Here is a 22,774-nt window from a genome sequence, read left to right as displayed (position 1 = left end):
TAAAGATAGAAGCAAAAAGTTGAATCCCAGAGGTATGACTGAATGAAAATAGCACACTACTGATATGAACAAAATTGAAAATGAAAAACAGATGCACAGAATTATTTCAGTCAGTTAAGTTACTTTGAAACCTGTAATCATTCCATTTTATATAGCATTTATGTTATGCCAATCAGAAATATAGAAAACAAGCATTATGATTGCAAATTGGATAGATTTAATTATTATCCTTGAAAGAAAAAAAAATAAGAAAAAAAGCAAAAAGTCCTAACTTAGCCTGTATTGTTCCTGTAAATCTGTTTTTCTGCTTTCATGTTTTGGAAATTGTGACTTCATAACATTTGTGGTGACATCATAATCTTTTGCTTGCTAATGCATCATGGTTTTGGATTCATCTCAATGCTGTATGGGCTCAGAGTTGAGTCAATACAACATTTTTTTTTCTTTAAACCAAAATGAAGAATTTGACTCGCCCAGTTTAAGGCAACTGTTTATCTGCTGTGGTTTCTAAATTGGCCTGAAATCAGATTCTCTTGATTTAAAAATGGACTTCCCTTTACTTGCATGAGATCTGTGTCAATTAAACTGTATATCCCTTCCATCTTGTTCTTCTTGTCTTGAGTGATATTATTTTTGCCACTTCCAGAGTGGTAAAAGCAATATTAGAAAATGAAAACAAAAGAGGAGGTGTCTGCTTAGCCTTCTGTTTATCGCAGGCTAAACCAAGACCATGATGGCTTGGAAATGTAAGTGGTGTATATTTTGCCCATGAGAATAAAATGCAGCAGCACAGCATATCTTCCACTTTCAGAAACAAAAAGGCATATTATTTCCAGCAAGTTGGCAGAAAGGCACCGTGAAAATCTGGCATCAGCAGACACCAGCAGTTGGTGTGAAGCAAACCCAGCTTTCATAGACATATAGCCACGGAAATAATTATTTTTTTTGCTGACTCTTGAGTAATTCCTGTCATGTCATGTTTGTCAGAGTTAGGTCCTGCCTGTCCTATTTTCACAGCTCTGTTAACTTTCTCTGAAAGCAGAGCCGTGCTCCACAGCCCAGTGAGGATGGAGTTATGCTTCACTAACAGGTAGATGGAGAAACAGCAGGTACCTCCTGTTCTGCTGAGGGGGAAACAGCAGCCTTGAACTGGCTTCCAGTCTTATAGGAATGTGGACTGGAAAGTTATTGGATGCAAAACATGACAGTGAAATAAAAATGTTGGGTTTATTATTAGAAGTCTGATTGGGATTTCAGTTGATAAGCAACTAGAATACATAAAAGGAATGGTTTCAAGGTAAAAGCATAGTTGCATGGTTAATGGGTTGCTCTCCTTTTTCAACAACAAATTATATTTAAAAGTCATGTTCTTCTGCCCATTTATAGAAAAAAATAAATGCCATGTAATTTGAACAATGTTTAAAAAAATCATTCAAAGATAAGATTTACTTAGTTTCTGTCTGGCTGTGACATCAGTGTCTCACAACAGCGTCTTATTCAGGGATAGAAATAGAATATTTTTAAAATACCTTTTACTATTTCAATATCAGTTAAAAAGAACAACCAATTTTTTTAGCAAATGCAGCAAACATTGTGTAAATTGTGGGATAGTCCTAATTTTTAAATCATCGGAAATCCCATACCCTGAAATGGAGTGTATGTGGGCCAGGCTGCAATTACTACCCTGTTTTAGTGGTGGATTTATTCAGGTGAATGGGAAGTTAAAAAAAAAGAAAAAAAAGAAAAAAAAAGGAATCTGTACCTTCATTTCCAATTCAGTATTTATTTGTTAACCAGTTTGACCCCATGAATGAGTTGTCAGTGTTGGGAAGACTGGTCTGTGTATGAGTCCATATTATTTCCCATCCCTCTGTGGCTGTTGATGAGCAGATCTAGTTTCCCTCTCAGGTACAGGAAGAGCTGGAGAAGCATTTATGCAGCTGCAGGTAAACTTCACAGGAGGACATTACATACTTCTCTTGGGCTACCTAAGACCTTCCAACAGAGGGTTTTCTAGCTGAAAGGCAAGTCTGTATAGAAACAAGAAATGTCGGTTCTTTTTAATTATTCAGAAGACTGTCTACTGTGTGCACTTGCTATCAGTATAAGCTTACTTGTTTCTAGTCTGGAGTAGGAATATTTGTGTATGGCACAGCATACATCTAGGAAAAAATTCACAGCTGCTGCCAAGTTTTATGAAAAGAAAAATTTTAAAAAGTTAATCTTATCTAAACCATCACACTGAGTTACCATTGTGCTTAGGTTCTGCTGACTTGAAATGAAATTTCAGTTTTAAAACATAAATAAGAAACGTTCTCTTTAGTTGTTATAAGAAAGCTCTGAAATCTAAATGGACTACAGCTGGTTTTCAGACAAACAACAGCCTCCAGTCTCCTGGAGAAGTACCAGGCAAAAATTGCCTAGCAGGTATCTTTATTCCTTGTTATTCAGCTAATGCAGATACTGTCAGGGAGGCTTGCTTGTCTCAGACCCTCTTGAGAAAAAATCTGGTTTTCAATCCATTTCCAGGTGGATTTGCAGACCAAAATATTCCTGGCAAGTTCTGGTAAGCTTTTGTAGTCCACTTCTGAGTTTTTCACTCAGTGTTTCTTTGATGCTTATTCCACTTTTGCCTCGGTTAAATCAGAAAGAATGAAAGCAACTAAAAACTGCCCAATCTCTTCAATGCCATTGGAAATATGTTAGAATCTCCCAGGGCTTTCCCCAAAGCTGTGTTCAGCTCCAGGTAATAAGGTCTTCAAAATCTCATAAGATTTCAATTTAAGGATTGGAAATGTATTTCTGTTTTTTGTGTGAAGAGAAGGGAAAATTTAAAATGAATGCTTTCAGATGAGACAGATTTATTAAGATAATGAGCTGCCAAGGCCATGGTGATGTCCTACAGGCACACATGACTTAATGGGGAAAATCACAACATTTCTTTTCAGTACTGAAAAGGAGCCATGTAGAGGATGGTGTTGTAGGAAGTTCATGTGTGAGTCCTTCAGCAGATGGAAGAGAAAACAATGACTTAGTCATAGAAATATATTGTGATAACAGCCAAACATCCTAAGTTTGGCTAGGCCTGAAATTCTGTGGCGAATATGAAAAACAGAATTCCTACTGCAAATAGCTTAGACTCTAAGACAGTCAAAAGAGAAAATACCATTAAGACAACAAGAGGGAGAAATTGCAACTTTATTCTGTGTAATTATCAATGTGCAAAACGGATTGTGAAGAGAAGTCAGCATTAACAGATGAAGTTAATGATTTCTGTGGCCACATTTTCAGAAATTCCTTTGCCCACCAACTGTCTTTGAGACTAGTGGGATTAAGAGATGCTCTCTGACATCTGACAGAGAGTGTTCTATTGCCTTAGGGAAGAAAAATTTGAATCAAGAAAGTCTTTTAGGAAAAGGTACTGCCTTTCCACCACTCATTAGCAGAATTTATCTTTGCATTTGAAATAAGACCTGCATTGGGTGTAATCCTAGTGTTTTGAGTGCATGTTGGGTGTTTTCTTGAAGTTTAGTATAATAAAACTTCTGCAATTTTGTTTAGTGCAGTCTGTTGCTTTTCTTGTTCTCAGTAATATTTTCCTGAGGCATGTTTTGCCTTAAACAAACAAACAAACAAACAAAAACCCAAAACAAAACAAAAAACCCCCCAAACCCAACAAAACCCAGAACTGGCAATTAGCATCAGGATTATTTAAAAGATACTATCAAGAACGGCTAGCCTGGCTTTCCAGGTTGGATCAGCTGGTACGTGGTAACCTTGTGCTTAAGTTCTGTTAGTTATGATGACATTGATGGCTAAGTTTGGATTTTGTTGACCTGGGTGATTCCTCGCTGGTATTTGGTTTCACACTCAGGATTTTTCTTAAAATTTGTTCATATGAGACCAGGTTTGTCTCAAAGAGACTTCAGAATAGATGTGAGGACGATTTGGTTGTTGCCATTCTTCTCTTTTTTAATTCAGATATGCATACTCTAAGAGTTTATAGAGTTTAACTTGCACCTTAGCATGAGACCCCCTCACACTATCTGTCATCTCTGTAGCATGTTGAAGTGGATCTCAGGTGCTACAATGACGATGATCCATTGCTTTCCCAGCAGTCACCTGAAAGATTTTCAGCATGGGTCTGAACATGCAGGTTCAAATGTGACCAAGGGCTGAGATGTAGATATGTGCTACACCCACTGCTACCTTGTAGGAATTTGAACCAAGGCAAGTTATTTGCCCTTTCAGGAACCTATGAAAACTGGATGGTCTCAAATATTTTGGGTTTTTTTCTGTGCACTTAAGCAGCTTTTACTCGATGGCAACTGTGCTAATTTGAGCTGAGTTTCACTGGTACAGTTAAGCAGAGAATTTAGAACTTGTGGACAAAACACTACTGAATTGCCTTTTGTCAAGAGCCTGTAGGTATTTGGTCAGGATCAAAGTAGAGAACTGAAAGACACTCAAAATGACATATAATTTGACAGATATGAAAATATATAAGTATACTTAAATAATATGCTAATCTGTTTGTATTGTAGCAAGAGAGACTACCTGTGGGTTTCCTGCTGAAAGAGGTAACACAAGTGTACTTAAATGCCCTTTGAGACCTGGGAAGAGATACTTCAAAGTCAAAATGTAAATGGAGGTAAAAAGAGGACCCGAATCTAGCAACTGCAGGATCTGCGAAACATGTTTTAAATGTTACAGTCTGTTAGATGCAGCGGAGTGTGTTTCACATTCCTTGGCAATATTCTCTATAGGTCTCTCTTACTGTAATGATTTTTTTTTTCTATGGTTATATTTAAAAGAAAATGGGAGAAAGGAAAGGGCATGAGTCATTCCATGTGCGTCCACTCATTCTTGAGCTTGCCTCTCAGGATTCCCATGGCCTTTTCTTAATATACACGTGCCTCTTAGTATCCTGTACTGTCCCTTCCAGTACCACTGCAAGCTCTGCTGCTCTGAAAGGAACACTTGAGCATAACTTCCCAAGGGAAAACAGTTATTTTTTTAGCACTTCTTTGGCACTGCAACTTAAGAGCCAACCTCTGAGGGAGAACACAGATGTTGTGTGATTCCTACCTCCTTCTGCATTTCTCCAGGTGGGCAAAGCTCCTGCACTGTGGTGGGTTGACCCTGGCTGGATGACAGGTGCCCACCAAAGCCACTCTATCACTTCCCTCCACAACTGGACAGAGGGGAGAAAATATAGTCTCATGAGTTGAGATCAGGACAGAGAGAGATCACTCACCAATTACTGTCATGGGCAAAATGGATTTGACTAAGGGAAATTAACTGAATTTATTACCAAACAAAATCAGAGTTGGATAATGAGAAATAAAACAAATCTTAAAAACACCTTCCCTCCACCTCTCCCTCCTTCCCAGGCTTAACTTTATTCTTCATTCTCTATGTCTTCCACCCCAGTAACACAGGGAGAGGGGGAATGGGGATTATGGTCCCTTCATTACATGTTGTTTCTGCTGCTGCTTCCTCCTCAGGGAGAGGAGTCCTTTCCCTGCTCCAGCATTAGGTCTCTCCTATAGGAGACAGTCCTCCATGAACTTCTCCAGTGTGAGTCCCACTGGGCTGCAGTTCTTCATGAACTGCTCCAGTATTGGTCCCTTTCCATGGGGTGCAGTCCTTCAAGCACAGGCTGCTCCAGCATGGGTACCCCATGGGGTCACAAGTCCTGCCAGCAAACCTGCCCCAGAGTGGAATGACACAAAACTGGGAATTTGCTGTGACTTAGCTGGAATTGAGGAAGATAGGGATTTGGTGGCTTTGGAGTTTTTTTAATCCTTTTCAAGTGTTTGAGCCATCTCCACAGCAATCATGACAAGTGCCACACATCACAGTCTGAAGCCTTTGTAGCTGTGGTAGCTGGAACATGTGAAAAAAAAAGCAGCTTTGCCCATGTGTTACTAAGAATTACTGAGTATTTTTATAAACTGTATCCTTTTTTATTGCTTAGGAACAACAATCTGTAAAAACAAGATAACAGTGTCCAGTACAGACTACTGTATTTTTCCTCCTGAAAATTCAAGTAAGGGCCTCGAAATTGTTCTTCAGAGCAGATATTTGTGCAGCTCAACAACAGAGATGAAGGTAAAGAGAGGTCTTGCCCAGCAAGGTGACTTTCCATTCTAGGAGAATTTGGAGAGAAAAACTCACTGTTGTGACAGGCATACTCAGTTACCTTGACATTTTACCAGAGTTTGCACCTCAGCCGTTGGCAAGCGGCATTGTGTGCTAAATATTTTGGCCCACAGTTACACAAATAAAATCAGGTATGATGATTTGCTTCATTAATATGTCTATCACAGTCTTCCCAAGTCAGTTTTGAGGATGCAAACATCTCTTGTCAGCTTGCAGAGGGGCGATTTCTGCATCACTAAAACAGAAGCTACTACAAATGTGTATGTTTGGCATTCTCACTGATGCTCTGGGCAGAAAGTGTGAACTAGCCCATGAGGCTGGGAAAGATAGTAAAGCTCATTCAGCTGTGCCTGCATCTCTGGTCTCCAGAGTTTCCCATGGCATGCATTTAATGAATTTTAATCTGAATGTCACGATTGCTATTGAATGACAGCTGGAGTTTACTGAGTGCAGAACTGAAGAGCCACCTCAGTGTGAGTTTTACCAGGAGCAGTTACAGATTTTCCTTATGGGATCCCTCTCGTTGTGCTTTGTCAAGCCCCAGAGAACCTGCATTTTGGCAAGAGGAGAATGCGGAGTTACAAGAGAGGTGTCCATGGAAGGTTGATTTCCATATAGAACATCTTTGGCTAGTTCTACAATTCCTGATCTTTCTGCATCTTTGCTGAGTGGAATCTGGAATCTGGAAGGATGAGCAAGCACTCATTTGGGTCAGGAAATGTGTGAGACTAAAACACAAGAGGAATACATCTCTTGTTAGTGTTCTTCCATCCCAACTTTCCCCTCACTATCTCTCTGATCACCTTCCCTGTGAAGGGCCATGTCAGCAGCCAGACCAGACTGCTTCCCCAGGACACAGGAAGCTTTAGGAGGCAGGGGTCATGTATGTGTGGCAGCAGAACAACTTTTGTTCAGCCTCTCCAAGCTCTATTCAAGCCCCTGGAGAGATTTTGAAGGTTCCTGTGCAGGACAGATTAATTCCTTAAGTGTTTTGCAAGACAACCCTGATGCAATCACTGTATAGAGTATTTCTCAGCTCTTTGGTTGGGAATCTGAACAAGGAGGTATCCCAGAGAGGAAGAGATTTGCTGTGTGAGTAAAATATTTCCTTTATTGAGAAAGACAGTTGCATATGGTTTCTGCTGAGGTGGCTATGCCAGGGAGGTATTTGGTGTCCTTGGAAAGTTTACTCATATTTTGAGGTATATGTACATATTCAAGAATGCGTTTCAGAGCAGCTCTATGCAATAATCTGGTATGTAGAGATTTTGAACAAATTAAAAATTCCCTCATTTTAGTAATCCAGGATAATGTAATGGAGAGTGGGTTTCTCATCAAGGGCTGTGCAAATCTCAGCAGATTCACTTCAGAGAGTCTTAAAAAGTTGTAGGTTTTATTCCTTAACACTGTTTCGTGTGATCTTAAAACAGCAAGGCAAATAGTTGCTAAACTGAAGTTTTACCCAGAGCCATGCAGAAGTGTCTGTGACTAGAAGTTAACCTGCACTTGATTAAAGCTTAGGGATGTTCCATGTCTTGGTGGAGCATTGCCAGTCTTAGTGAATATCTTGTATTTGAAAAAACATCTTGTACCAGATGTAAATTTTTAGTGCTTTGGAGTTGAGTGCAAATGTTTAGAGATTGTGGTGTGCTTGTTTTTTCTGATGCTTGTACGACTAAAATTACTCAGACTACATCTGGATTGGTGTTGGACTGAATGAAGCAGAGGATTGAGGCATAGATATCTGTACTGCAGTCCTTTCTGGAGCTTTGCACAGGTCTCAGTGCCTTAAGTGGGACTTCTGACAGCTGCTGCTGTATATGCTGAAACTCCTAACCTCCAACTGACTACTTCTCTTAAACACACAGCTAAACTCTGGGTTCCACTTTGACTTATTTCTAATTGGCTCAGGAGAGAAAAAAGAGGCAGCAGTCAAGAAGGCTCTTCGGACATTGGTTATATTCAGATGTTCACCTTTGCTCCTTCTGATTTGCAAATTTTCCTTCCCAAACCCTCAGGAGTAGCGGAGTATAATCATCCCTGATTTTACACAGTTTGAAGTTTAGTAAGTCACTAGTTCAACTTCTGTGTGTGTGCTCTGAAGCAGAGCATAGAGCAGTGATGTCAGAAGGCAGTCTCTGAAAATAAAAAGGAATTAATAACAGACGAACAAACAACTGCTTGCTCTATCTTTTCCTGATATTTTGCATGCCATTTAGCTTGTGATTAAAGCAGCAATAATTTGCATCTCTAGGTCTGCTTATTGCTTCCAAACAAGTAGCCTTTTATTTAGTTTTTTTTGGTTTTTTGTTTATTGATTTATTTGTTTGTAGTGTTGAAGCTTTTCATATGCTAAATAAAGCAACAGGGAACCTTAGACCAAGGCATGTTAAGATTTCCATAGATAGGACGTTTGCTTTCAAAGTCAAATGCACTTTAAATTGTTGCTCAATATGAAATTATAACAGTAAATTTACCCAAACAGCATGATGCTTTCATATTTTTCCCCATGGTTTCTGGCCCTGAGAGACCAGTCTGTCCCTTTTCTTGCTTCCATGCCCTATGACTTATCATAGAGCAAGGACAGCAGAGGTAATGTGGTTTCATGGTATCATTATGGGGGAAAATGCCACCTTAATCCTGTGCTGGATATAAGGAGTCTGATTTTCACCTTGTGTTCCAGTGTAAATTGTGGTTAGCTTTGTCTGATGATCCAGCTGAACTGCTCTTTTCTGTATGAGATCAATAGTCCCCCAGTTTACTCTGAGTTTCAATGCAGAAGGTACAGCTTAGTGCTTCTGTGTCTCAACCGGCCTATTTAGAAATCGCCATTTCCCATCATGGCAAATGGAAATCTTATGAGATTCTCAAGACCCCTGTTATGGACTGCAGGCTTCACTGAGACTCAGGGGAAGTGAGCCAACAGGCTCTAAAAGCAAGCATTGTTGAAGTTGAATGATCTCAACAAATTCTATTTATACCCCTGAATAAGAGGTGGATATGTCTTCACAAGGACCCAAGATCCTTTTGTGGCTTCTGGCAGTTCAGCTTCTGAAAATATGCATGGATCTCTGGTAAATGGAATGATAAAGGAAAAACAATTTGCATATCCTTATTGAATACAGAGACCAGCATTCATTTACAAGACAAAGCAACATAAACCTAGGTAATGAATGCAAACGAAAACTTGAGAAAGACAAAATTAATTGGTACATTTTAATTACAAAGTTGTATTATGACACAGTAGCCAGCTGTGGGTCTCACTTGGTTTTCTGTATTTAATAGCATTGTCTTTCATCCACACTGGGGTAAAGAAAAGTGTTGGAGTTGATTTTTCTCAGACCTGCTATGTTGTCATGAAATTTGTATGCTCAGACAGAAAAGCACCCGCAAAGAGCGAAAGGCAGGTCTGTGTCTGCAGTGTGGGCTGCAGGCACAGTGCTATAGCATGATTGGATAAGTCTTCTCATTTATTTGTTGTTCTGTTCCTGTTTTCTTGTTTACCTTCATTTCATTTTTGTTTTCAGTTGACATGTGGTCAGTAGGGTGCATCATGGGAGAAATGATTAAAGGTGCTGTGTTGTTTCCTGGCACTGATCGTATCCTTCCTAGCAGCTATTTTGGCCTCAGTAGGTACTTCCAACCCTTTCCCTTCCAGTCCTTTCCTGCTAGACTAGTGCTGACATATATCTGTACTGTACCTAAAGAGCTGGGTTAAGTCCCACTGCAAAATCCCTGCAAACCAATATGTCAACAAACCATTACTGCCTCTCAGCAACAGCCTTAGGTGGAAACCGCAGTAAGTATAGCATAAGGAGACGGAAAACAACATCCTACACGGCTCATCAGAATCACTTTCTGCAGCCAGAGACCGCAGTTTTGTTGTTATGAATGCCTCTTTATTAATTTGGTGGTGGGTGGAAGGGGTGTGTTTCATAAAAGAGGTTTCTTAAAGGTCGTAGCAGGGTAGGCACAAGCCACTGTTTGCTGCAGGATGACATGTAAGAGGTTCTACATTTTACATGCATTTCTACATGTCAGATTAACTCAGACGTGGCTAGTAGAAATGCTTATTTCTTTGTTTGGTTGCTCTGCAAGTGGTATTCAAGTAGAAAAGTAGGAAAAGACTTCAATTTGGACACAACTTCTTCTTCCCAAGACTAAAATTGTCATTTGTAGCAATTTAATGACTCAGAAGACTGGGAAATTCTTGAGGAACTGTTGTAGCAGACTTCAGTCTGTCATCCTTTATTTAAGTAAATGTAGCTATTATGTGAAAACAGAATATATTCTTGATACATTCTTGAAGTGATTTATAGATAAGTGCATTAAATCAGTGGACAAGAGGACCAAGCAGACTAGGTATGCATGTTTTCCTTAGAGACCATTCTAGATTCAGGACTGAGGCAGCCATATTCTTATTTTATTTGATGCTTTATTAAAACTTCAGTATGTACTTTATCATTCACCAGTTTGTGAAAATGTTTCTTATGCACAACAGCAACAGAGCATGTTTGGTCTAACTCCAGTCATTCATGGTCCGTAGGATTATGAAAATGAGAAATGGAGATGACCTGTGTACAAGTTTTCCTCCTAATCTAAACTCTGTACTTAGAGGAGTTTCTGGGCATTATTCATTTTCATGTTACTTTCTCTGAATGTGTGTGCATGTACGCTTCTGTGTGTGTGTATACACATATCAATTCAATTCAGTACTTGTGGCCTCATTCACACTTTAAAGGTTTCAATATTTTAGTCAAAATGTGGGATAAGTATTATCTGAAGAGCATTAAAGAAATGAAAGGAGGCAATTATGTCATTAATATTTTCACAGCCCTGTCTAGTGAGATTCTAATTTGTGTTTTGTCCAAAATGCTGGGTGGGCATATGTGTATGAAGTGAACAGTACACTTCTCTTGTGTTTTCGTGTGATCTGGAGCACATATCTTCTGCATATGTGATAGTAAACCTTTGCCTTCTATGTGGTAATGGGAATCATTAGCACCTATTTGTGTTCTGGAAGATTTGGCTCAGGCTGTGCTTGTGTTTCCTGTGAATGTGGAGTGAGACATTTACGTGTAGGGGTTAGCATCCTTCAGTACTTGGAACTGTTTTTATGTTCATAGACTTACATTTTGTAAGGTATCATTTAAAGAAACCCCCAAATAAATACAAAAAGAATTGAATATGTCTTTAATAGCACTTCAGAAACTGGTTTCTTTGATACAGCTGCATACTTGTTAAAAAGAAAGAGCACAAACCCTCTATAATTAAACCATTGTGTTCTATTATTGCAATAACTCCACAGAAATCATCACCACCAGCTGCTGATGTGTTTGGGATTGGTCTGTAATTGAGTTCACATTCTTCATTTGTATTTATAACACTCTGCTAAACTTGCACTGTGTTTTATGTACCACTCTGCTTTTCTTCTGCTGTTCCATGAATGTCTATTCCTTGAACAGAGAATGATGCCGCTGCTTTCTTTCAGGCTGCTGAGCATCCCTCCTGAAAGCCACCTCTTCTCCAAATCCATTCCCCCACCTCTTCCCTGCTGCTCAGCAGCCACCAGCCGGGGTTCAGCACTTCTGGCTCCCCTGCCCATCTGTGCAGCTGAAAACCGGTCAGAAAGCTGCTGAGACTGATGACCTCGTGGCATCTTCCTGACCCCTGCACAGAAAATGCTTAGCATTGCTGTGGAAAGGATTATTTCTTCAGATGAGTTAGGCAGCTGTATAATTCCATCAGCAGAGATTATAAACCCTAAGAGCTTGAGGGCAGCATTCTTAAGGATATATTTAAGTGTAGGAGCAAGAGTAACTAGATATCTGCTTCTTTAAAAAAGTTTCCTCTTTGACATAAAATTGATGTAAAATGGGTTAAGACTGGCAGTGTACCAGAATCTGCTATCAGCAATTTTTTCTTAATAGGCAGTGCTTCATTTCACAACCACACTCTGATTTGAAGAGTATTTAATACTAATTTGTGTCAATTTTTATGCATAAATAACTATGAAAAGCAGTTTTGAAGCTGAAAGACTGAATATTCATGAGAAATGCACTGTCAGTCATACATTTGACTGCAAAATTTACTCTTTGCCATTTTCCAGTGGTTAAGGAGTGTAGGTCATTTGACACTGTTACTGTTTATACAACTAAATGGTCCATTCAGCTAACTTAAAAAATTCTGTAGCAAAATTCACAGGCAGAAAAGCAGAAAATGCCTCAGAGTAAGTGCAGAATGGAGTGCTTGGCTAGGCTGCAGCTCTGTACCACTCCTGTAATCCATTTGAATTCACTGAAATCACTTGGATGAAGCTGAGAACAGAACCCACCTCTTCTTTTTTAAACTCCCAATTGTGAAGGATGGTTTGCAGTGTCCAAAATCCTCGTGATCTTTACTGATCCTTGAAATTTTACTGTTTCTCTACCATTTTTGGTGCATGTATATGATGCAGTTAATTGTGAGCTAAAGCCTTATTTTTTTTTTTCTTAATTTCACATGAAACTTCTTTTCAGGGTTGACAGCAGTAGTTCTGGTTTCAAAAAAAAATCCCTATTATCATGAAGCTTGGATATGCTTGTGCCTCGAGCAAGGAGAAAATGGCAACATGGTGTGTTGCGTTGCCTCAGAAGCAGCATGAAAAGCTGACTGTACCTGTGAGTTGACTTTTGTTCTGTGTGTTCTCAAGATCTTATGAGGGAAACTGTTACTCTTTTCTCATCACTGCATAAGTGATCTGAAGGAGTTGAGAAGGTGCCTTAGTCCTCTGGTGAGCTGTGAAAGTGGTAGTTACACATTTTTTTTTAAACTTCTGAATGCATTTTGGGCAGACAAGGATGAATGTGCCTTTAGATCCTGTAGCTGGGAAAGCTTAGGGAGACAAGTATATGTTTCAGTACAGAGGTGTGGGGTTAACATGATGTCAGCTTCTCTTGGTATAAACCACGGGTGTCTGCCAAAGGTATCACACAGCCTTATTCTGCAACTGCAGTCACGCTGTGCAGGTCAGAGAGATTGGGGCACAGAGGTTTTATGCACAGTTTTACAATTCATTTAGGAGGTATTTAATAATGCTGATGCATTACCTACCTCTAGGCTGGGTACATCATCATCGTGCATCCAGCTGTACACGTTACAGAGACAGAAGTGCACCACCACAGAAGGTTCTAAAAGGCTAGAAACAGAGAGGAATACTACAAGTAAATACTGGAATAGTGAGGAGATGTTCATGTTTTCTTGTGCTTGGGGATTGCCAGCTCTTGTGCTGCATGGAAAATGTCCTTAAAGATGTGCCAGCTCTGTTATGCCCCCTTGACCCTGAGGGCTGCTTCCTAGGGGCCCAATTGACTATCTCCTTGAAGAATTGGAAGTTAGTTTTCCAAAATTCAGGATCCTGACTTTACTCCTGGCCTGACACATATCCCTCAGGACTGCAAGTTCCACGAGATCACTGCAGCCCAGGCCACCTTCAATGGACTTCAGTGGTGTCTTGGCAGTGCTGGGTTAGCGATTGGATTTGATAATCCTAAATGCCTTTTCCAACCTAAAAAATTCTATGATTCTATGGAATTTCTCTTAGAAGTCACTAGGCATCAGTCTTACCAGAGCTCTTTTGAAATTTTCAGCCAGTGCCAGGTGCAGCAGCAGATGTGTTTGTAGAGGAAGTTCTCCAGCCATCAACAGATTTGATGAGCTGCTGAATAAATACTGGGCAGAACTTCAAAACCATATTATGGAATTCAGAAGATAAACAGGGCTCAGGAAGGGCAACTAAATTTCGGAAGACAGCCAAGATCATTAAAGATTCTCACAGTCAGAGTCAAAATTCACTCCTTCAGACCTTGTGTTGAGACCAGTTCTCTGAAATTCAGGAATATGACCAGTGTGAGATGAAGAAAATAGACAGAAACACTGTAAACCATCAACATCCTTGAAGGACTTTTTTTAATCTATACTGATGGCCATTTCATTTCAACAAAAACAAAACCATTTTTTTCGAGACCCAACACTAGTTCACTTTTTTATAGACTCTTTTCAAGCATAGAGGTAGTTCACTTACAAACTTCACACCAAATTAAACTGAATTACTGGTGAAATGCAGAGTGGCAAAATTTAGGTAGTTTTCTGAAAATACTTTTGATTATACATATTTTGCCTAATAACTTTGTCTTGGGTTCCACAAATAAATGCTGCTGTATTGAGTCAGAATGATCTACAAAGAACTCTTAGATGATGCACTGTAGCTGGTCCAGCTCTATGTGTACACAAGTCATTATAGCATCGACTACAATCTCTTTTTAGAGGTGAGTTTATACTTTCTAGGATGAATGGAAAATTATTTTTGTGGGCACCAGAGAAGATCTCAATAACTACCGTAAGGCTTTCTCTGCTTTATGCAGAAGATGCAGGGCCTGTTCTGACTACATAAGAAGAGAACAGGTTATTGGAAACTGTTGTAGCAAACGTTTTAAAAACAAATTTCTTGGCACATTTTCTTTGTCGAGAAATCTGAACTCATGAGAAATGACACAGAAACTGCAGAAATTTTGCATGAAAGTCTAATGTAGTCTTACCTGGTCGAACTAGTACAGAGTTCTTGGTTACAACAGTAAGCAAAATAATATTTTGTATTTTTCAGTGTATTATTTGCATTAGAAATCATAAACTACGTAGGAAAAGCAGATTTGTGTATTTGAACAAAAAATTAATTCTACTTTAAATTTGAGATGAGAATGATACTCTGTTTGAAAAGTAATTTTTTTGGTGTGTTTTTCTTTAATGAGCATCCATTCTCAATGGCCAGTGATTCTATACTGAAACAGAGATCTCATGGAGAAACCACCAAAAAAAAAAAGGAGTGCCCAGGCTGAGAAAAACCATTCCCAATACTTGTAGAGTACTATTAAATGGACGAGAGATGGTCCATTGTCTACTTAATTACATTCAATACAGCAGTGGAACTCTGCTAGAAACAGTTGTACTAAACACAAATTGTTTGAACTTTGACAATGTGCTAGCAGCTTATAATTTTATTTTTGAAAAGCTACCATCTGTATGCAAATATAAGGAAAATGAGAACACACTTGCTCATATCCAGTAATGTAAATCAGTTCATGCATTTTCAAGGAAGTATGCTATAGAGGAGATAGCTGTCAAGACCAAATGCTATGCAGCCACATTTTCAATCACTTCCATAGAAGAACAGTTTGAGACCTACAGAAGACACCACATTTTATAAATCCTGAATATGTAGCATTGCTGAAGCAAGTCTTCATGGGATGGGTATCTAAGTATTCTTCATCTGAAATGGTCTTAATAAGTTTCCTATTACAGGAAGTTATCTTTTTGACAACTGACCTATTGCATATATTTTCACATGAAGCTTTTTTATTTTCCTTCTTATTTAGCCTTTTCTCTTTGCTGACTTTCCATCCTTTGAGTAATGTGTAGTACTTTTGCTTCTTGGAAGTCAGAGGAAATGTAGAGATAGAACTGATGTAAAAGACTGGGAGAGTAAGACTGAGCTGCAGGTTGCCAGAGTTGACTCAGCTGATATAGACTGATAGATGAATATATAGAAAGATGTATGCAGCTGAGTGTTCTTGCAGAACTTCAAGGCCAACATTTGACTTCCGTTAAACATTGTGAAGTTGAGTAATCATGAACTGTAAGAAAAACTTGTTCGGAAAGGACAAAAAGAGCTTTTGAATAATTACTCAGATTAAAACACAGAATGGTTCTGTTTTATCGTGGTTGAGAAATAGGAGCAACCCTACAGTTTCCAGGAACTTGTTTACTATGTTTTGTGCTTGAGGAGTCCAGTTTTTGATTTCTTATCCAAATTGTTGCAGATAAATCTGAGATAGAGAAGCAAACTGTGTTCTTGGAAGCACTGATCAAACCCATACCAACTTCACTGACAAGAACAAGAGAAACACTTATTTTAGGATTCTACTGTATCACTCAGATCCTACTTCCTATACAGACTCCTATGAGGCTCTTATAAACACTTGTAACCTTGGAATACTCATAGATCGTAACACTTGTGGATGCCCCTTCCCTGGAAGTGTTCAAGGCCAGGTTGGATGGGGCTCTGAGCAATGTGGCCTAGTGGAAGGTGTCCCTGCCCATGGCAAGGGGGTTGGAACTAGGTCGTCTTTAAGGTCCCTTCCAACCCAAGATGTATGATTCTGTGATTTGCTTGCTGCTGTGTAAGCACAGATGGTCAGTAACTGAATGAAGTGCCAGCTAAAAAACAATAGTGTTTGAAAATTTTAGTTAAAATGTTGTCATAAATGTGCACCTGAAAAGCTAATGACAGCTGCACAACTAATACCATTATCTCCTAACTTCTGAATGATCAGTGGTAGTTTTCTGAAGTCATTTTATTTGTGCTACACATTATTTTTATTATCACCACATGTTCTATTATAGAATATAAATAGCAACTACTATTCCAATTGCACAGTGTTTTCTGTTACATTCTAATTTTTTACAAATGCCACATTCTTCTCAAAGTGTTCACACAGAAAATGCTCTTCATTTACTATCTTGTCAGATGGTAGCATTTGTAAATGTAAAGTCTTTGTGAATTGTGTTGAGATCGGTATGTAAATTGTGGGACTGTGGAAAAAATATGAATGTGACACTGATGTCTCCCACAGTGAAACTAGTTAGCTCTTTTGTTTTTTAACTGTCTTATTTTAGAAAGAAAGGTCCAATTAAAAAAAAAAATTAGTTGAGCTATCAGCTTTGCAGTTGGTGCCACAATTTGGTCTTTGGGAGGGAAAAATACAAAGCTGTTCATAGCAATTATTCTAATTTTGTTGAGTTAGTGGCATAAAAAAAATTGCCTGAAGCAGTGCAGTTCTTGTTCTTGTTGGTGGAATGTGCAGATTTAAGGAGAAAATTATTAGAAATGTGGTTCCCTCAAGATTTTGAGACTGAAAAGAGATGAAATGTCTGTCTGTCTGTTACAAAGGAAACGCCCCGTGTCAGTTTTGGTTTTGTTATGCCTACCTTAAAAAAAGCAAGATTTGACATGCCCTAGTTCTATCTCCAGAAGCAGCACGTTTAGCCAGAAAGAGTAAATGCTGCTCCAGTGGAGTAAAACTCGTGCAGAACTGCTGATTAATAGGTGAAGAAAGTGCAGTCCCGTGTGCTGGGCAGGGAAGCATGGTTCCTCACCATCACCACCACTGTCCAGCACAATTCCAACAGCTCTGTTATAAGCAAGTATTTTTACAGAATTTCTAGTGTTTTCCACATCACAGTCCCTAGATACTGCTTGAGGAAGATTTTTGAAACAGGCTCCGTTTTCAGGAGAAGCGAATGATTCCATTAAGTTATTTGTATCACAGTACAGCTAAAACATGCTATGGCAAACATCAACCCCTCATGCAAAACCTTGTTGTTGAACATAACAAAATATAATCCTTCACTCAAAAAAACCCACTATGATTTAAAAAGATGTAACGTGAGAAAGAAAAAGAAAAATTATTGTTCTTCGGAGGCTAGGCAGCTTAGGTACAAAGACAGTAATTTGCTGTTTAAATTTCATTTTTCTACTAGCAAGTTATTACTTTGTACTCTGTAGAAATGCTTTTAATATGTTCTGATTGAGACCAAGAAGTATTGCAAATTTTTTCTTATAGGCAAGCTCCATTACCTTATAGTTTGGAAACTTGCAGAAATATCATTTATCTGAACTTTGCAGGCCAACTGGGTGAACAAAATGCTAGTCCTTAATTCACACTTTTGAAATACATTGCATCAATGCACACAGAAACATAAATACCGATAAACTTTCAGCCAGTACCTCTAAATAGATGACTTTATTGTGGAATCTTATTTTTCCAATGGAAACATTTTCTTCTTAATTCAAAATATTATTTTCCCTTTAGAAATTTTATACCTTTGCTTTAGAAAAATATGTCGCTTAATCTGCAGTTCAGCTTCTGGTTATTTTCCAGGTAAATAATCGAGTATTTAGAAAGCAAAGGAAGAACAATCCTTAGGACAGTATGAGAGTGCAAGAGCTTGGTGAGCTTGGAGCAACCTGAGGCCTCAATGATAAATCTTCATTCAAAAGATACACATTTCAGAAATGTTTTCTTAAATCTTTGCAGTAACTCTGTATGGCCACCTTAGTGTTAGTAAAAATGTTACAGTGCTAGTGCCAGAGGCAGGCTAATAAATCCAGGTTAGATCCCCTCTTCAGTCTTAAATTATCCAGATGCTATTGTGAATAGTTGACACATTTTCCTTGATCCTGCTTGGGGCAAGGGACAGCTGAGGTGATTCAAATAGCTTTAAAGTAGACATTTCATAATTTCCCAGAGCTCTGGGTTGTAATTTTTTCCAACTTTCAGTCTGTCCAGCATCTGTTTAATTTCAAGGGAAAACCAGAATCTTCTGTTTTCCTTATTTAAAATTTTTTTTTGCTCAAATACGGGTTAATCTTTTTTTGGCCTGGGAAATTTCTGTCAGAGTTACGAGTTCACTAACTTGTAGTTACCATTTTTTCAATTGATATGCAAATAACATCTATAGTTACAATCTCTCACTGGTTAATGTAACCTACAGTAGATTTTGATTCACATTAGGACTGTTCTATATATTTTCTATATATTTTTTCATTTGTTCCCTGAAGAATTGCTGAAGTTAATTCTAACTGCCAGCTAGAGAAAGCTGCTTATCTTTGCTTCAATATGTGGACCTCAGATTTTTTTCAATACTTTCCTTTTTTTTTAAATCTTGTACCATGGTGGGTACAACTTCTCATCATTGGGTTTACCACAGATACATCACAAACGGTGACTGTGTAAAATGTTACAGTGAAATGGAGCTGGACCAGTATTTGGAAAGGATGTTATTACATATATTGGATCATGTATTGGATCTCAGAATATAATTCACTGATAGTAAGGTTTAGGCAATTGGAGAAACATTACTAGAGAGAAAATCTGTGTGTCCATCTGACTAAAAAATGGTCTGTCTCTACCTGCTTTCGCTGGGCATGGTTTTGTTATTGATATTAATAGGACCAAAACAAGTCCTGAGTGCTCCATCATGTCAGTCTGCGTGTGTGTGTGTGTATAAATATATATGAATGTATTTTATTTAAGAGTTTTGGCAGTATATGAGCAATATAAGTCAGAAATAATACAGTAAAGAAGCATGACTATCCATTCAGATCATTCAGTTACTCAAAACCAATCCCTGAAGTTGCTGTGATATAAAGCCTGACCTTTTGGCTCCTGGTGCAAGCCAGGGCTGCAAAACCTCCAGTGCTGTCCTCCTGCAAAACAAGCCTAGTCAAGGAGTGTAATATGGTGGCTCTGCCAGCTTCCCTTGGCTTTGGCTCTTGTTTTTGCACTGATGACTCACTCTCTTAAAATCTTCCAGTTGTGGGTGGTAGTTCACTTGTCTGTTGTTTCTTAGTGAGAGCCTTTCTGTCAGCTTAGAAGAAATGTGTGCAGTGGGCACTGGACCATTGTCTAAGGATTTTCCTTCTCCCCTCTCTGTCACTGTTGTCAGTGGTTCCCACCATGTAGGCCCTATTCTGGGAACTTGTACTCTTTTTTCCTTATTACTCATGTCTAAGCATCTTATTACACCTTCCCTCTCAGCATGTCCAAGTCCCATTAAATTTGGTAATCCCACAGAGCTTTTTTTTTAGTTTTTTGGCCTTCATGAAATGCCCGAGCAATGGTTAACCAGCTCTGTACAAGTGTAAGCCTCTGATGACTGCTTTGAAGCAAGTCCTGAAGCAAACCCTCACTGTTTATCAAATGGCCTTCAGTCAATCTACACAAATAATGTATAAAATCATCCAGTGATGATTTTATAGCTCGACTTTCTCACCCATTTAGCTTCTCCTGGCACAACTAACAGCATCTGTTTTTCTGTATTCTCTGGTCTTTTCTGCAAAGCGTTTACACACTCTGTATTCCGAAGTTGCTCAGAAAGGCCTGCTTCTGAAATAGTCCAGCCAGCAGTCACTGAGGTGTTTTAACTTGAATACAAGTTTAAAATGTCAAACCACTTTATTTTTTAATAAAATGTTTAATGAAATATTCAGGCTACTCTTTGAGCAGCTGTAGTCTTGGATAACTTTAGTGTTGTTGCAATTCTTTGATTTTCTGTTGAGAAAAACATATTTTTCATGGACAATATGAGTTAAACTACATACAATCTATGTAGTGTGTGTGTGGGAGGTTTTTTTCCTACATAAATCTTTGCTTTAGTTAAAAAAATAATGGTTATTCAGAAAAATCTTTGCAAACCACTGCTGTTTCTAGCAACCTTTTTCAGTTGAAAATAAAACCGTTTAAAACACTGGTTTGGAATTCTTAAAGCACATGACTAAATAATTTTCATTCCTTTAAACACTTTTGATTAGTAAACCTGAAATTTTTAAATTAATTATTTGATTTTTGTTCAAATAGGACAGTTAAGAGGAATCCATATTAAGCCTATCTTTACTTTTCAAAGTATGTGAAAATACTGTTTCCATTTCCCTAAAATAAAACACTTTTTTTTTCGATCTGAAATTGCTACTGCAACCAAGAGCTGGATTTGGCTTAACTTTATTTTTTTTCTTTTTATTTTCATTCTGTTGATCTGATTTCTCTCCTAGATTGTAAGGAACTGTCTTTAGTATTTGCAAGACTTCACACTTATGACATTCATAACAATAATAACTTAGAAGAATAATTTTTTTAAAAAAATCTCTGTGCTGAAATACTTTCAATGTTTGTATTTTAAAAGCCTTTTCTTTCCAATATGTACTTAATCAAACTTCCTTAATCGTATTTCTTAGCATCAATGGCTGCATGTACTCCCTTTTTTTCCGTGTTGTCATCAAATTCTTAGCTCTGTGAAATAGGCAGTGTGATGCAGAGATGGTACTGATAATTTGCACAGTAATTTGTACGATAATTTAGGTGGTTTTTTGGCACAGTAAGTCTTGTTCTGAACATGACTGGAAGACCTACATAACACCTATCAGGTGCCTAGTTGTTATCTCAAGAAAACTAAAAAATCAACACCAGAACAACAAAAAAGCTCAGTACAAAATGCCTGTAATACAATTTCTTTTTAAGTGTTAGAGCCTGTTTCTTATTAGTCAGTATCAGTCTAACAATGTAGATGTCTTGTTTTCAGTGAAAGAGAAACACCTGCCTACACCTGTGCATCATTTTTCTACAGAAAATGAGTCCCAGCGCATTCTTATAAAATCAAACAAAAATTTTTGGGGGGTTGCTGGTTTGCTGGTATCAGAAAAATTAGCACCAATGAAGTTATTGGAGAGAGTAAACACACAAGTGCGAAGCAGATGAGTTGGAGGTGACTTTTGTCCTGTGCAGAACTTCTTTAACCCAGCTGGATCTCACTCTCTACAGACTGAACAGAAAGGACAGGTGCACATGTTGTTCCTCCAGGCTGCGCTTGTGTGGTCAAGGTGACACAGTGGCAGTCACCTGCATGTAAAAAAGGAGAGTGCAAGTTTTTAAAAAAAAGTAACAGGCATTGACCCAAAGAGAGGAAGCTGTGTGTTTTCCTGTAGTGGTGGTGGTGGTCTTAGGATTGCACAATGCCCTCGAGTAAGTATTGTTGTGCGAGAGAGTTTTCCCCTTTGCAGGCTGTGGGACCTGGAGGCATAGTGAGAACGAAAGGTAGTGACTGTAAAGATGTCATGAAGAGAACTAAACACCTCTGAGGGTTCTCAGAGAACACAAGCAGAAATGTCAGGAGACTACACTGGGGTTTGCATTTTGTTTCCCTTAACTACTGGTGTTCAGATATTGATCAGTGGAATAAAGTTATTGAGCAGCTGGGAACACCCTGTCCAGAATTTATGAAGAAGCTGCAGCCGACAGTACGGAACTACGTTGAGAACAGACCCAAGTATGCTGGCCTCACTTTCCCCAAACTTTTCCCAGACTCTCTCTTCCCAGCTGACTCGGAACACAACAAACTCAAAGGTATGTCTGAAAAGGGATGTGGTTCACATGCAACAGCTACAGTGCAATGAAGGATTTTTCTTCTCTCTAGTTGCACTCCCATTTAATGCAGTTAATTGCAGGGACAAATGACTGCATGAGTTTTGTTCAGCTGAGAGGCTTTTGGAAATGATTTTTGGAGATCCTGGTGCTTGGGCAGCCAAGGGAACTTAATCACTGAAGCACTGAGCTTATCCCTGTGGTGTTCCGTGTGATGATTCTGTAACATGAGGAACTGAGATGTTCCTGTATTCTTATTCTTGAACTTGTGATACAAAGGAGCAGTAAAACTTCTATTGGAAGATCTCAGAATTTGCACTGGTTTTTTTCAGGTGTAAAATACCAGATCAGCCAGATGCCTGCTCCATAACTCTACCTTTACTAGAAAATAGAAAGATATTAGTAACGTCAGCCAAAATGATGTAGCTGAGGTTTAATATCCACTATGAGTGGATTACTTCTTTTGAACAAATGCTGTGGGTCAGTTAGCATATGTGAACAAGAGAACTTAATTGCAATGTGACTACACATGTCCTGTATAAGAAAAGTTACAATGATTTTAATCATACATTGAAGTCCTTTTTAACTGAACAGGGCAT

The 22,774-nt window shown here is 38.6% G+C and overlaps 1 protein-coding gene across 5 annotated transcripts in view; it reads left to right on the top strand.

The window, feature by feature from the left end:
• Nucleotides 1-22,774, top strand: part of LOC113987950 (mitogen-activated protein kinase 10) — a 103,535-nt gene that overhangs the window by 52,509 nt on the left and 28,252 nt on the right. For 4 of the 5 annotated variants that reach the window (XM_027721114.2, XM_039391029.1, XM_027721116.2 and 1 more), the window contains one exon: nucleotides 21,975-22,157. In XM_027721114.2, the coding sequence (XP_027576915.1) occupies nucleotides 21,975-22,157 (183 nt within the window). Of the gene's footprint in view, nucleotides 1-9,692; nucleotides 9,765-21,974; nucleotides 22,158-22,774 lie in introns of all 5 variants that reach the window. The other variant, XM_027721115.2, reaches the window with a different exon arrangement.

The sequence above is a fragment of the Pipra filicauda genome, unplaced genomic scaffold (genome assembly GCF_003945595.2).
Source record: "Pipra filicauda isolate LSUMZ 115617 unplaced genomic scaffold, ASM394559v2 scaffold8_size5757611_pilon, whole genome shotgun sequence".
Lineage (NCBI taxonomy): Eukaryota > Metazoa > Chordata > Aves > Passeriformes > Pipridae > Pipra > Pipra filicauda.
This window is presented reverse-complemented; position numbering and strand designations above follow the sequence as displayed.